Source organism: Gavialis gangeticus, unplaced genomic scaffold, assembly GCF_001723915.1.
Source record: "Gavialis gangeticus isolate Ggan-Ray unplaced genomic scaffold, GavGan_comp1, whole genome shotgun sequence".
Classification (NCBI taxonomy): Eukaryota; Metazoa; Chordata; order Crocodylia; family Gavialidae; genus Gavialis; species Gavialis gangeticus.
The window spans coordinates 108,956,073-108,971,055 of NW_017729031.1; the positions used below are offsets into that span (position 1 = coordinate 108,956,073).

The 14,983-nt window shown below is 57.8% G+C and overlaps 1 protein-coding gene across 1 annotated transcript in view; it reads left to right on the forward strand.

Annotated features, from left to right (window-relative positions):
* Positions 1 to 14,983, forward strand: part of FAM171A2 (family with sequence similarity 171 member A2) — a 34,621-nt gene that overhangs the window by 17,478 nt on the left and 2,160 nt on the right. The window contains 8 exon segments of the mRNA XM_019523560.1: positions 5,224 to 5,316; positions 6,749 to 6,907; positions 7,066 to 7,242; positions 9,193 to 9,309; positions 10,818 to 10,944; positions 11,699 to 12,454; positions 12,490 to 12,640; positions 12,642 to 14,709. Coding sequence (XP_019379105.1) covers positions 5,224 to 5,316; positions 6,749 to 6,907; positions 7,066 to 7,242; positions 9,193 to 9,309; positions 10,818 to 10,944; positions 11,699 to 12,454; positions 12,490 to 12,640; positions 12,642 to 13,334 — 2,273 coding nt within the window. The 3' untranslated portion in view covers positions 13,335 to 14,709.

Sequence of the window (14,983 nt, forward strand, 5' to 3'; positions counted from 1 at the left end):
CTAGGAGATGTGGAGATACCCTCTTTCTTGGTCAGTGGTCCTATGGAGTTTGGGGATGCTCCCCTACTTGGCTATGCAGGGTCTGGTGTACTGCAGAGTGAGGGGGCATTTCCCTGTTGGGATGGGTTTGAGGATGCTGCCTTTTTGGGCTGGCTCTTGGCTGATGAGCCATAGTTCTTCGTCTCTTGGGCTAGGTAGCTAGGAGCAGCCCATTTCACCAAAGCCACTAGATGTACACCTTGCTGGGGTCATTTGACCCCAGTACTCTTTCCTGCCATGGCAGGGGGTTGGACTAGATGATCTACTCAGGTCCCTTCCGACCCTGGAAACTATAAAACTATGAGAGAGAAAGGGAGCTGGAGTCTCAGCCCAGCTTTCCAGTGCTGGGAGTGTTGGGCCAGGCCAGTAGCATAACTAGGGTGGGCACTAGTGGTATGGCAGCAGCTGGAAGTCACTGCTGTCCCTGTGTGTGACAGCTTCCCTGGGTGCCTGGCTGCGTTATTCTGCACCAGATGGCTAGAGCAGTGAGTGCTGGGCCTTAGGTTAGTGAAGGGGCTAGAAGGAGGCTTTGAAGAGGAAGTGTTATGAGGGGCAGAATCAATCTCTCCCTGCTGGGGCACAGAGGGGCAGAGAGAATCCTTCCCAGTGTGAGACTGGAGGATCTGGGGAAGGGAGAGGGACAGAGGTAGTCTGTAGGGATCTCGGGAAGCGACAGACAGCCCCTGTTGGCATGGGGCATAAGGGTGCTGTGTGGCCCGGGGAGGGTCTGTGGGGGGGGTTGTAATTTCCTTTCCTGACCCCTACTGCCATTCCCAGTGGGTGCTCTGTCCTCTCCTGTCCTGCTCACCTGACACAGGGCCATGCAGTTCTGCCATCTGATAACCAAATGTCAGGGATGCCCAGCCCCTCCTTTCTACATCTCCCTCATGGGGATTCATTTCCCCAGTCCCCTTCCTAGTGTGTGGGACAGCCTGGCAGGTTGGCGTTAACCTGGGCCTTGTGCCAAGCAGCAGCTGCCTGCAGGTCCCTTGCATCAACCAAGCTAAAGTACAGGGTGGCTTCATGGAGCGCAGACGGAAGGGTCGATACTGGTGACCTTCCTGCAGGCGATGGACCCATGAGAGTATCAATGGCCTCTGGGGAGCTGGGCCTCCACCTTCCTCTCTGTGTAGGCTGCAGGTCTGGGATAGGCTGGCAGAGAAGAGGCAGGGGCAGAGCCAGTGCATATTGTGGGGGGGTGACTCGTATCGCTGACATGAGTGTGAGGGGAGCTGTGGGGGTGTGTGTATCTGATGCAAGGCTGATGTGTGTGTATTGAATGTGTTTAAGGGGGCATGTGCAGGAGGCAGGAGGGGCATGTGGGGAAGGAAAGGGATGCAGTTGGGGTCTGAGTGGCTTAGGAGGAGTGTGAGGCAGGCATGGCGGGGGAAGTGATTGGCCTTGTGGCAGTGTATGTGAGCTCTGGGGGAGGACCGCTCCCGGTCCTGAAAGCAGTGGTGGTGCCTAGGCAGGTTGTCCCAATTTGAAGGAGCTGCATGTCAGCCCTGTGGGTGCAGGGGAAGGTGGGAGTGCTGGTGCCTCAGCCTGGGTCTGCATTGCTGTGATATGTTGATTTAACAGGGAGCTCATTGACTGTGTGTGAGGCCTGTGCTAAAACGAAGCCTCAACAGTACCCAACAGCCCCATGCATTGACTTCTTTGCAGGCTGCCTTGGCGGAGCAGAGGTGTCTGGCAGTCAGGGGTTGCCATGTGTGAGCACAGAGGGGACATGTGTGGCAGGATGGGAAGGGGCTTTCTCTGTCTCTCAAACACTGCCTCCATGCTCCAGCACACCCCCCCACCCCATTCCCAACTGGCACCCCATCTCACGTCAGAGAGCTACTCTGTCCACGGCGGAGGGGCTGTGTCTGTCCCATCAGCTGGCAGTAGGTAGGGCTGGGTGCTGGGAGTGAGTGCAGTGTCTAGGTATGCAGTTGCTCCCTGGAGACGTGGGGGCCCCAGGCCCTGCTGCTTGCAGCCAGCACCATCTGTTCAACGCCCTCCCTACACCCCACAGTGTGCTCCCAGTTGCTGTGCTATTTATATGGCCCCTGCAGATACCATCTCCCCACAGAGCTGCTGCGCATGGGGGCTGTTTTGAGGAGAGGCTGCAGGAACAGCTGGAGAAGTCTGATGGCAGGGAGATGGGAGGGGAGGAGAGGTCACTCCAAGAGAGCATCCCTTGCCTTCTACTCCCAGCCCCTGCCCAGACCTCAGGGATTGGTCTCCCCTGGGTGCCTCCCCCTCCAGGAAGGCCCCATGGGTCTTGCTTCCCACCCTGTGCAGGGGTAACTTGCCTTCTTTAACCCTTGTATCTTCCCTGCGTAGGCATTTCAGTCCCTTAGGTAGGGAGCACTCCTTGCTTCAGGGCAGTGGAGTCTGAGAGCAGGCTGGGTGTGGCTGGCCAGGTCCTTTTCTTGAAAAATGGTAGCAAGTCCTTGGAAGCCTGACTGAGCCACGATGTGGCGCACGTAAATCAGGACACGAAGGCACAGACTGTGCTCATTTGACAGGAGGGGGTCTTGCCCTTCTGCCCATGGGAGCCGTTTGGGGCTGCCATGTGTGCCTGAGTGTCAGATCAGAGATGCTAGGGTTGGCTCTTCCCCTACAGGGCCAGTGGGAAGGTGGCAGGGAGGGTCCTGTGTGGAGAGCACTGTCACAAACAAACCCCAAATGGGGCTTCCCTATATTGGGGCTGGCTGAGGAGTCAAGCCGAGGTGGGCATGGCTGTGCATGTGTGTTCAAGGTGTGTATATATCTGTATGTGTCGCTGTGCATGTGCTCTTGGGGGTGGGTGGCAAGGGAGTGCTGCACATTTCTGGTGCCGAGCTACAACAAGCAGTGACTTGCTACAGCTATCACCTCATCTTCACCTTGTGCCATGCCCCTGTGCCAGGCTTCCCATCCATGACCTGTTTTCTAGGTGGTCAGAGGCTCAGACTGCATTTGCCCTGGTTTAATGGTGGCACTCAGCTGCCCTGTTCTGCATCTTGGCTTCTGGAAGGCTGCTTCCCTCTCTTCTTCTCTGCTCGCTGCCTGCCCAAGCCTTTGTTCAGCTGCTGCTCTCACTGAGCATGCTCTGTTCCCCTAGGATACAGAGTAGTGCTGGCACCCAAGGGCCCTCAAGGGCCAGGGTGGGGTTTTCAGCCCAGCAGAGCAGGCGGGTTGGGTGCAGCCAGGCATGGGCGGATCTAGGATTCTGAAAAGGGGGGTGCAGGTGGTGTGGTACATGATCCCGTAACACAACACAGTTTTTTCTCCAAATAAAAGGAAACTTGAAGCTGCACTAATGTGTCCGGGGCCGTATAATTCAGTTTGTGATCCCAGCAAAAAGAAATCTGCCTGAGTCTGTGGGGGGGTTGACTACCAGCTCCAGGGTTGGGCAGACATCTGGTGCACGGGGGGTACAGCTGTTACCCCCCAGCCTGGCCATGGACAGAATTGCTCCCTGTACTCCCCCACAAGTCCCTCAGACACTCCACCACAGCCCCAAAATGCCCCTCACTGCCCTCTGTTCTTTGCCCCTGCTATCTCAAATGCTCCCTGGCTCTTCTCTGTCCCCCATTATCCTATGTATCCCCCATTCTCAGCCCCAACACTTTGTGCTCCAAACCCATCAGACCCCACCATCCCCCTGCATTTCATTGCCCCCATGAATCCACTGCATCATGCCTCAGCCCCCTGACTCCTCACCAGATCCATCACACCCTGCTGAGTCTCCATAGACCCCACCACCTCCCTGATTCCCAGACCCATCTGCCCCTCATACCTCCCCCCCTTTAACACCTCAGCCCCTTCTCACCCTCTACCACATAGGCTTACCTCCCCACAAAAGCCCATAGGTGCCTGTGGCCCCCACTCCAGCCCCTCATGCCCCCTGGGAGCCCCTTTAACTCAAAACCCCTCCCAAACAGTTCCCCCCACCCCTCATGGCTCCCAACTATAAGGCATGTGGGGGCAGAGCTGTAACTGCCCCCTTGCTGCTCCCCCCTCCTACAGTATGCCTATAGCTGGCTTCTACTGCCCTCCACCCTCAGCATAGAGCAACAAACAGTTGGGGCTGGAGAAGGACTCACTTTAGCTGTTGGCAGTGCCTCTACCCCATGGAGACTGACCCCTTTCATCCACCCACACCCAGGTTTAAGCCACTCTGATTGCACCGTTGGTTCAATCTGTGTCATCTGCTGAAATAAATAATATCCCAGGATAGGGTCACTTCAGTAATTTACCTCTTCACCTCATTTTTGCAACTCTCTCCTGCCTCTCTGACTGCTGCACTACTGAACAGCTCAGCCTACTTTTAGCCATGCATCTCCCCTCCCTGGTTCTGATTTGTTGTAGGTTTGATTCCTGTAGCAGGAAAGCCACCCAGTCCAGGTTCCTAGGTAGGTAGCCCCACACCTTTGTTGGATTTGTTGGGAGATGCACAGAGAAATGTGACCAGGCACAGATAATAGACGGGATCATTGATAATTGTAGAAGAAAGGCTAGCTTCATTAGAGGAAAATCAAGGGTTATTAACATCTATGGCGTGAAGAGATTAGCAGAAATCAGGTAGGTAATATTGAGTCAATTGACTCCCTTCGCTCCCCCTAAATATAAATGTAGTTCTTCCTGCCCAGCAGTTTGTTTTAAAGTTTAAGTGGAACAGGAATCAAAGGTGGGTGCAGCAGGAATCAAAGTGGGATCCAACCCCCACCTGTGGATATGCCCCTGCAACCATGTCATCTCTGCACCCAGTATGACTGGAAGAGGCTGGGGCTGGGAGCCCACAGCCAGTACTCCTGCACTGCTCCCTACGGCACCCCTGCAGGGGCGGGGGGAGGGCTGGAGCAATCAGGTCTACTCCTAGCTGGTACTCAGGCCCCCCACCCTGCAGTGCCCCCTCTTAGAGGAGGCAGGGAATGGAGCAGCTAGCAGGGATTTGCTATTTGACTGTTCCTTGCTCCTGCCTCCTTTGGCTGCCCTGCATTCTCAGTGTCAGGTGCTGGGATTTTTAGCACCATCCTACCATGCGTCTCTTTGAGTGAGTACCCTGGCTTTCTCCATGCTGCACACATCCCAGTCCAACAGTATAGCTCTGCTACCATAGCTGGAGCCCTGACTCCTCTGCGCTGCAGCTTCTCTGCCTCAGCACCTTCTGCCTGCCACTCATGGGCTCTTGACATCTCTCCTCCTCTGCAGTGTATGCCTCTGTGAGCCTGTATCTGCTCCCGGAACGACCCGCCACCCTCATCCTCTATGAGGACTTGGTGCAGATCTTGCTGGGATCACCAGGTAAGAGGCTTGAGTCAGGAGGCAGCCTGGGTTAGTGGTTAGAGCAAGTACCTGGGAGTCAGGACTCCTGGGTTCTATTTTTGGGCCTGGCCTCAATCTTCTGTATTACCCAGGGCAAAGTCCCTTTCCCCTGTTGTGCACTTGCCCAGTGGAGATAATGCTATGGTTCATCGAGGAAAGGTGCTGCCCAGCCCCAGGTATTGTCTGACCCCTTTACCTCAGGGGTTGGGCTGTGCCTGCATGTGTCCAGCCCCCTTTGCCAGGGGTTGGGCTGTTTATGTATGTGCCCAGGCATAGTGGGAATAGATGTGCTGGGGTATGGGGCTTTGGGGCTTGGGATGGGTCATTTTAAGCACCCAGAAGTCTGTCAAGTGTGCATGAGAGCAGCGGCGAGTGTCACAGGCTGGGCATAGGGCTGGGTGGGGGTGAGTGAGCAGCCCTGGGTGTGTGGCCCTGGTCATGTGCTATGGGGATGGGGGCAGGGAGAAGTGATTGTGGGACTCTGGCTGTGGGCACTGGGGTGGTAGTGGGTGCACAGCCTCTCCTAAGTGCTGGAGCAGGTGCTGTGACAATTTGGAGGAGAGCAGCAGCGGGGTAGCCTGGTACGCAGGGTGCCGGATTCCCCTGCTCTGTCGATCTGGGAATACAGCTGGGCAGCCTGACACTAATTCTAGCCACAAAGCTGGTGAGATGCCCCAAGCACATTAGTGGCCCATATGCTGCCTCTTCAAGGGCTGGCTCTGTGCCAGCTGCCAGCACTGCCTTTAACCTGGCCCAGGCAGCAGCACTAGGGGGCTGGAGGGATGGGGGCTCAATGGGTTGGCCTCACACATACCACAGGCTGCAAGGACCTGTGTCTCAGAGAATGCCAGACCCCTTTTCTCAGGGATCCCTCCTGCTTCAGCCTCTGCAGTTGCTCAGTGTCAGCGATGGATGCTTGTTATGTCTGCACAAAAATCACCCCCTTGGATTGCTGCAGAGAACCTGCTTGTGCTGGGGTGTACCCAGTCCAGACCTGTAAGGAGAGGCCAGGACAGATTGATAGTAGGATTCCTTCAGGGACAGTGGGGGAGTTTGTGTTCCCTTCCTGTTTTACCCTCTGCCCACTGAGGTGAGGGCACCCGCAGAGGAAGGGCTTGTCCTCTTGGCATGGCAGGCTCCTGCCCTCTGCTCTGCTTATGGAGACATGGGTGCTGAGGGAGCTGACAGGGCTGGGATCAAGCTCTTGGCCCTTCAGGCCAGTCTTGGCCATTGCCCTGGAAACAAGCTGTCTTTAGTTATTTGTGTTTCTAACCCCTCAGCCCTTGGGTCCCACAGCACAGCCTAGCAGGGCCAGTGTTGGGTGGGGGGGGTCATCTATGGGGCACTACAGTGCCAGACAGCGGCCACCCTTTGGTGGAGGCCAGTGGGTGACATCTGTTGTTGTTGTCAGGGGTCAAGAGCCAACCATGGGTGCAGTTCCAGCGCAAGGCAGCTCGCCTGCCCCGCAGCTCCACATACAGCCAGCTTTCTGCATCACTGACCACGGCTAGTGGGGAGCATGACATGAAAGGCTTCCCATCCTTCATTGGGGCTGAGAACAACGGCAACGGTATGGATGGCCTGGTGGGATGGGACACAGTGAGGGGCCTCGGGGAGAATGGGGTGGGTGGAGGGGAAGTTTGGGGAGAATGAAAAAAGAAGTCATGGAGCTCTGGGGCAGGGCAGAGCAGAATTCTCCTCTTGCTGACGGGATGCCTCCCCTCCTAGCCAACAGCACCTGGCTGGAGCTGGCCCCCATCGCCGCCATCAGCGTCCACCTCTTCACGGGCAATGGCACCGAAGTCCAGCTGTCTGGCCCCGTCCACCTATCCATCCCACTGCCTTCTGACACCAGTGCCATGACAGCCACCAGTGTGCCAGCTTGGAGGTTTGACACCAAGAGTGGTAAGGGCCTCAAGAATTTTTGGATGAGCAGGATCTCCTCTTCAAGGGGATGGGTGGTGGTTGAGGTCAGTGCCTGGCTGGATGTTCTGAGGGTCAGCTTGAGGGGAGGTAGGCCTGGCTCCCAGTGGCACCCTGTGAATGCCACCTCCCCAGGCCCTGTGGGTTGAAGACGTGTTGGGGGATCTTCCTGCTCCTATTTGACTTTGTGCCAGCACGGGAGCACTGGGGTGAGAAGCTGTGATCAGAGCCCTGTGTCTGGAGGAAGTTGAAATGCCAGCTGTGGGGATAGGGAAGGCAGTTTTAAAAGGATGGTGCAGGATTTTATCTTCCAGAGGGAGACAGGCAACAGTGTTCTCTGGGATGTGAGGTTAAAGCAGAAGGATTACGTGGCCACATCTGGTGCCCGCAGAGAAGCAGCTCATGGAGTTAAAGGGATGAGAGGCTGGGAATGTCTCACACCATCTCCCCTCCCTCCCCATGCCAGGTGCTGCAGCTCTCAGCTCTGTGCTTGAGATGGAGCTCACTGCTGCAGAAATCGGTCCCTTCCTGCCTCCCCCTTTTCCCTGGGCTACAGGGCACCTTGCCTGGCAGTGCTATAAAACTGCCTAAGTGGTAATAAAACACCATTAGCAGGGCCCTGGTGGCTTTAGACATGTAGGATAATGGCAGCCCTTGGGGAATGGTTGTGATTTTGCTGTGGAGGGGTGTTGTGGGGAGAGACCTGTTCCTTTCTCTTCTGTGATGCAACCAGCACACACTAGCCCCTGTGCTGGCTCTCGTTTGCCAGAACATGGGGAGCCTGGGCCCTAGCCCACCTCCTGCCCTGCGAACAGAGGGATTGAGGGGGAAAAGCTTTCCCTACCAGGCTGGGGGGGTCCAACCAGGGGTTGGCAGGTGTGTTTGGCTGTAGAAGAGATCTGCAGAGGATGACTGTGCTGGATCATGGGGCATTGGCAGAGCCATAGGCAACTGGAAGGGGGTGCACGTGCCCCCCCTATGGAGCTGGTGCCCCCCCGACAGCTGACACTCATGCTGTTGGTAGGGCTGGTGCCCCCCCATGACAGGGTCAACGGCTTCTGCAGATGCCCTGCCAGATTCAGGAGGCACCACTCATGGGCAGAGCTGAGGGGGCATCCAGAACTGGCACAGTGTGGAGGGCTCTGGGGTCTCAACTGAGCTTGGAGGAGTCAAGGCTGGAGTAGCAGGGGGCTGCAGGATGGGACTGAGGAGCCCTGGCAGAGCTGGTATGCGGGAAGGGCATGGCAGCATGTTGCTGGGACATCAACAGGGCTGGCAAAGCAGGGGAGACTGCTGATGACATTGCATGCAGGAAGGCAAGAGAAGCTGCATTTCTAAGGCAGGGGATTTATTTTTTCCATTGCCTGCCAAGCACACAGAGATGCCCACTCCTCTTTTGCAAGCTGTGAGCAAAGGGGGTAGGAGACTTCTCCTTGTGGGGAGGGACAGGAGTGAGGTAAGGGGAAGGCTTTTGAGACCTCTGGTGAGTGTAGGTCTGAGAAGCCCCAAAGGAAAGGAGCAAGCACCCCCGGAAATACCCATGGCAGGAAATCCTCTGCTTCAATAGCTCAGTTATGATTGCAGTGCACTTCTTTGGGGAACCAGTGTCACAGCAGCAAGGGGTTTGATCCTGGCACCCCAGGGCAGGAGCCAGGCAGAAAAAACTACTTCCCTGCCCCTCCAATTTAGTATTGCTTTTTAGTGGGTAGGACAGGGACCATTCTGAGAGGCAAGACACTGTGTGAGAAGGACTGCAGACAGGAGATGGGATTTCAGGGTGCAGGGAGACTGGCAAGGGATAGTAAGGGATCTGAACCAATGAGATGGTGCCCTGGTGATGCTGGACCAGAGGGGTGGGTGGGCTGCTGCTACAGTCTCCATCTCGAGGACAGGGGTGAGATGCTGACTTTCTGCCCTGTCTATTCCTCCTAGGCCTGTGGATCCGTAATGGGACGGGGCTGATCAGGAAGGAAGGCCGTCAGCTGTACTGGACGTTTGTCTCTCCTCAGTTGGGTTACTGGGCAGCAGCACTGCCCTCCCCAACCACAGGTGAGGCAGTCCTTTCCTACTCCCTTTCCTCATACTGCTGAAATGTGAGTTCCAGGGAAAAACTGTCCCCAGTGCCTTCCCTGCAGAGGAAGGTCAGAAAGGAGCTGGCTTGCCATCGACAATGCAGGTCTTGGCACATGGGGTATGAGCAAAGCTAGCCAGGGAGATGGAGCCAGGTTAGGAGGAAGCACATACTTCCAGCTGCAGCTGCCCAAATCTACTCCAGCTGACAAGCAAAATCCAGCCTGGATTTTTTACACTGGTGAGCTGTCAGGCTGGGCTAGCCCTCAGAGCACCCAAGGGCTTCCCACATCTTCTGGTGGATTCCCCCCCACACCCTAGAATGGAGCCTGATGGTGCCTTCTTGTCAATCTCCACTTCCTCTGTGCAAACATCATTGCAGGAGAGACCCCTCTACAGCTGCCCTGCACTAGGGAGGGGGCTTCTCTTAACGTCTGCACTTGGGGCTCTTTGGGGCAGGCAGGCCCAGTGGCTTTAAGCATTTAGCGAGAGCTCTGTGCCAGCTGCCCAGCCTGCCTGGTTTCTGTCTGCCAGAAGCCTGGCCTATGCAGCCCATGAGGAGGAGGCTGCAAGGAGGTGACATGGAGGGAGGGAGGGAGGGAGGGAGGGGCAGATGGCTGGGGTGGGGGACAGGAAGGAGAGTTCAGTGGGGGGGTGACAGGAAAGCACCGGATAAAGCAAAGCCGGAGGAAGTGTCTGTTCTGTTGCTGCATGTCCGGTGCCGTTAGCTGCTCAGCCAGCAGTGAGGCTGTCCAGTTCGCTCCAGCGCCAGGCACTGCTCTGTGCCCCAGGCAGGGGTGGGCATGGAGGAGGCAAGTCACCAGCTGGGCACGCTGGGACACTGCACTGGGGAGGGAAAGCCATCTGGCAGCTCCTCCCTACAGCTGGGTAGGTTGTGCTAGGGCAATTCACATGCCAGCACCCCCCAAACTGTTTTTGATTTCACCCCCATTTCTGTCAAGCCTGTGCTTCCACCTGAACATGCTGCTGCCCACTAGTGTTGTGTTCTTGTCTTAAAAACCACCCCTCTGTCTGTTGATGCAGGTAGGTGCATGCCAGTGGGGGAGGGCAGCAGGCAGGACTTCTGGGATTCCTTTCTGGAGAGGGGATGCTGTTTCTTCCTTCACCTGTTAAGTGGGAGAACAGTGCTTTGCTGCCCCCCTCACTGGGCTCAGTGGGGAGGTGGTCTGAGGCCCCCATCAAGCAGGCAGATGAAAATTCTCTCATTACATCCCAAGCGCAGCAGGACAAGCTCCTCTGAGGTGTTTGTGTTGCTTCTGCCAAGAGGGCCTGGCTGAGGTCAGGGCCCTGTCATGCCCAGTGGTGCCACAGAGGGAGAGTCAGCTTGGTGGGTGCCAACTGTCCCTGTTGGTAGCTTCTGTCTCGGGCTGGCCAGGGGCTGGGCTGCATGAGCCACATATATGCAAGAAGGGCTAGGAGTCAAGGGTCCCATGCCTGTGTCTGAGTGCCGGTGCCTCCCTTCCCAGGGCTGGTGGCAATGTCTGCAGGGATGAAGGATATCACCACGTACCACACCATCTTCTTGCTCACTATCCTGGGTGCGCTGGCCCTGCTGGTCTTGATTCTGCTCTGTCTGCTCATCTACTACTGCAGGTGAGGCTTCTCCCCATCCCTCCCTGCTTCCTGTGTCAGCTAGGCTTCAGTGTTTGCTGCTATTTAACAGTACAGGGGTAAAGGGCCCTTGCACTGGTGCTGACAGACTATGGGCCACAGGGTGGTGGCATAGGAAGGAGGTGCAGGGGGGTGGGACAGAGAGATGGGTCTGGTTGGTGGGTCAGTTTTACTTGTCAATGCAGAGCCAGGGTTCACCATGGAGCCTGCACCAGAGGCTGGTGAGAGGCATGGTAGCAACCTTGGGGTATTGTGTGGCTGGCACTCCAACAGGGGGTAGTGCCAGTCTCCAGACCCCTCACATGGCTGGGCACTGCTAGGAGGCTGTGGCTGTCTAGTTTTTGTGAGCCAGAGCCCAAGTGTTCAGTGGAAACTAGCTGGTCCCCAACCACCAGGTCTCTTTGAGGGCCTGAGCATGGAGCTTAGCTCCCAACCTGTCACCCCTTCTGACATGTGTTTCTCCAGAATCAGCATCTCTGCTTGTTCTGGATGTATTTCGTAGCTACCTCCTTTGTGCTATGAACTCCCAGAGGGGTGTGGAGCCTGGACAGGGACACCCCAGGGGCCTGCAGCCATCTGCTGTAGTGATGACCTTGTGGCATCCTGCTGGTTGTTCCTTAATACAGGTAGCTCATTCTGCTTTGGTAGAGGAGCCCCCTTGGGGTGGTGCCAGGCCATGAGCTAGTGTCCAAATGGGGCAGGGACTGTGATGGTATTCCTGTGTGTGCATCCCCAGGAGGAGGTGCTTGAAGCCCCGGCAACAGCACCGGAAACTGCAGTTATCTGGGACCCTGGATGCCTCCAAGAAAGACCAGGCCACCTCAATGTCTCAGATCAACCTGATCTGCACTGGCCACATGGAGACAACATCATCCAATGGGGACACAGACATGCACACGCCCATCCTCAAATCTGCCTTCTCCACCTCCCGTGAGTTCGAGAGCTCCCGCGAGGAGTTCTTCAAGCAGGTCTCCAGCCAGAAGCTGCGGCATGTCAGCAAGGCCTCCACAGACACCCTTAGCCACCGAGGCGCCCCCAAAGAGGACTACCAGAGGCCTGGGGAGGGTTTCTCTTTGAAGGCAGCCCGCTCTATGGATGTGCCGGGTGCCCTGGAGCCCCCGCCGCTAGATGAGTACAAACGCAGCTTCTCTCACCAGCGCATGGAGGACAAGAGCACAGAGACACAGAGGAAGCACTCACGGAATGAAAGCAAGCCCTATCTGCAGGAGCCGCCCTCGCCCCCACCCCTGCCGCCCCCCTTCGACCACTATGTCGGGCACAAGGGAGAGCCCAAACCCCCCGAGTTCATGATGTCGCAGTCTGTTGATCACCTGGCCAGACCCACCTCCTTGACCCAGCCAGGGCAGCTCATCTTCTGTGGCTCCATTGACCACATGAAGGACAACATGTATAGGAACGTCATGCCCACTTTGGTCATCCCAGCCCATTACATGCGGCTGGCATCAGATTATCCGGGGCCGGACCAGGCTGGGTCCGGCCCAGCGGAGAACCAAGCTGAAATGGAAGGGCTGCCAGTGCAGGCAGGGATAGCCATGCCCCACCAGTTTGGACCCCAGGACCAGCAGCGGCAGCTCCTCCAGCAGCAGCTGCAGCTGCAGCACCAGCAGTACCAGCAGATGCAGCAGGCGGGGCAGCTGGGGGAGGACTCGGAGGGCAAGGGCTGGGGGACTCACTCATCCTCTGTCAGTGGCTCTGTCACCATCCCGGTCCTGTTCAATGAGTCTACCATGGCCCAGCTGAATGGGGAGCTGCAGGCGCTGACAGAGAAGAAGCTGCTGGAGCTGGGCGTGAAGCCACACCCACGTGCCTGGTTCGTGTCACTGGACGGGCGTTCCTCCCAGGTACGGCACTCCTACATCGACCTGCAGACCAGTGAGAAGAGCCGCAGCAATGATGCCAGCCTGGACTCGGGTGTGGATGTCAATGAGGCCAAGCCCCACAAGCGGCCCAAGGAGGAGCGGGAGCGGGAGCGACCCATAGCCCCTGCCCCGGCCCTCGCCCCAGCCCAAGCCCCAGCCCCTGCCAGTGTGGCCTACTCCAAGCTGATCTTCACCGATGACACGGAGCAGAGCAGTAGTGAGAGCCGCACAGCCATCTGCTCCCCCGAGGACAACTCACTAACACCACTGCTGGACGAGAACGCCGACCACCGGGCTGCCACCATCCCCCGCCGGGGCCGCAGCCGGGGCAACAGCTCCCGCAGCAGCAACAGTGAGCTGCGCCGGGACTCCATGACCAGCCCTGAGGACGACATGAATGACCCGTCGGAGGCGGGGGATGAGCAGGGGGACAAGAAGAGCCCCTGGCAGAAGCGCGAGGAACGGCCACTGATGGTCTTCAATGTGAAGTAAGCAGCAGGGGGGCTCGGCGCCCCACCCTCTCTGCCCCCCCTGCTCCCCAGCAGTGCCTGCCTCAGCTCAGCCAGTTTGGCAGGTGGGTGGGTGAGCTCCCTGCTCTGGGTACAGGAGGTGGCGGGGCCAGATGCACACTCCTGTGGGGAAGCCCCAGGAGACTGGAGGACTCCACTCCCCCAAGGGGATCACTGGAACCCTGTGATCAGGAGGTGACAAGACACCTGGACCCCATGGACCGCACAGACCTGCCCCACCCCACCAGATTTCATCTTCTCCTGGGTTGAGCTGCATCTGGGATCCAGAGGAAGGAAGGGACCTGCCCTGGAAGGCAGAGAGCGGAGAGCCACAGACCCCAGCCCATCCTGTGTCTGCCCCATCCTGGGACCTGCTGTCCAAGGCAGGGGAGGGGCGAGGCAGCCGCCTGGTCAGGAGCTCCAAAAAAGGGGAGACTACAAGGACCAGATAGCACCTGTTTAATCCACTGCCTTTAATGCCAGGCCTGGTCTCAGCTGCTGCCCCCCTCTCCCCTTCCAGGCAAGGAGATTGGGCTGGGGTGGGGGGACTGAGCGAGGCCATGTTCCTCCTGCCAGCCTGAGCCAATGCTGGAGTGAGGGTTCTTGCCAGGTGGGGTGGGGACAGAGCTCGCAGTGCCCCTGAAGCAGAGAAGGACAGCTGGGTGCCTGGAACTGGCTCTTCTGAAGCACACTGTAGGGTGGTTGGTGCCACCACATGCTGCCTGCCTGCCCACCCGCCACCACCACCACGGGAGGTGCCATGCACTCTGTCTGCCAACCCTGCCTGCAGGACAGGCCTGCGTGTAGCTACTCCTTCACTGAGCCAGAGCAAGAAACGGGCCAGGGTGCTCCCCCCTCATGCCCCCCCTGCATGGATAAGACAGTGCCTGCTTGTGGTCGTGGGGTGGGGGGATCCGTCATCACCTTCCTCCCTGCGATGGGGCTGGATGGTGGCAGTCCCAGGCTTTTCCCGGACAATGTCTCACTCCATTCACCTGGCCCTGCCAGATGGGTTTCGAGGCCTGGGCCCCTAATAGGTGCCTGGCCAGTGCCTGTAGATAGGGGAGGTGTTCTGAGGGGAGCCAGAGTCTTTCCAGTCTGTCGGGTGTCTAATCATACTGCCAAACCTCTGTAGCAGGAGGACCAGGAATCTCCTCCAGTCCTTCCTCTGCCCTTGGAGTGCCCCCCCCCACAAAAAGGTGCCTGTGCTGTTCTGGTCCCATCCCTCTCCAAGTGCCTTCCTGCCCCTTGCTCCCCCCCGCCCCCCCCATGGGGGGATGTCACAGCTGGGAAGTGTGTGCAGGAACAGGCTGCAGGCTAAATCTGCCTTCCTGCCTAAGCTGCTTTCCCTTGGGCAGGTGGCTCCCTCCAGCCAGGCTGGCACAGCTTGGCAATGTCTCCCTGGAATCCTCCCCTGCACCCACCCCTGCCAAAGCGAAGCAGGTTCCAGCATGGAGCCAGGGCAGGTGGGGGCCACTGCTGGAAAAGGACTGAGGGTGGACCATGCGCTGGCGGGGGGTGGGGGCAGGGTGCAGGGAGCTGCTGGATCTGTGCCACAAGGGCTTAACGTCTAATAGGGAGTAAACCAGACTGTGTACGTGTCGTGTGTGTGTGTGTGTGTGTGCGCGCGCG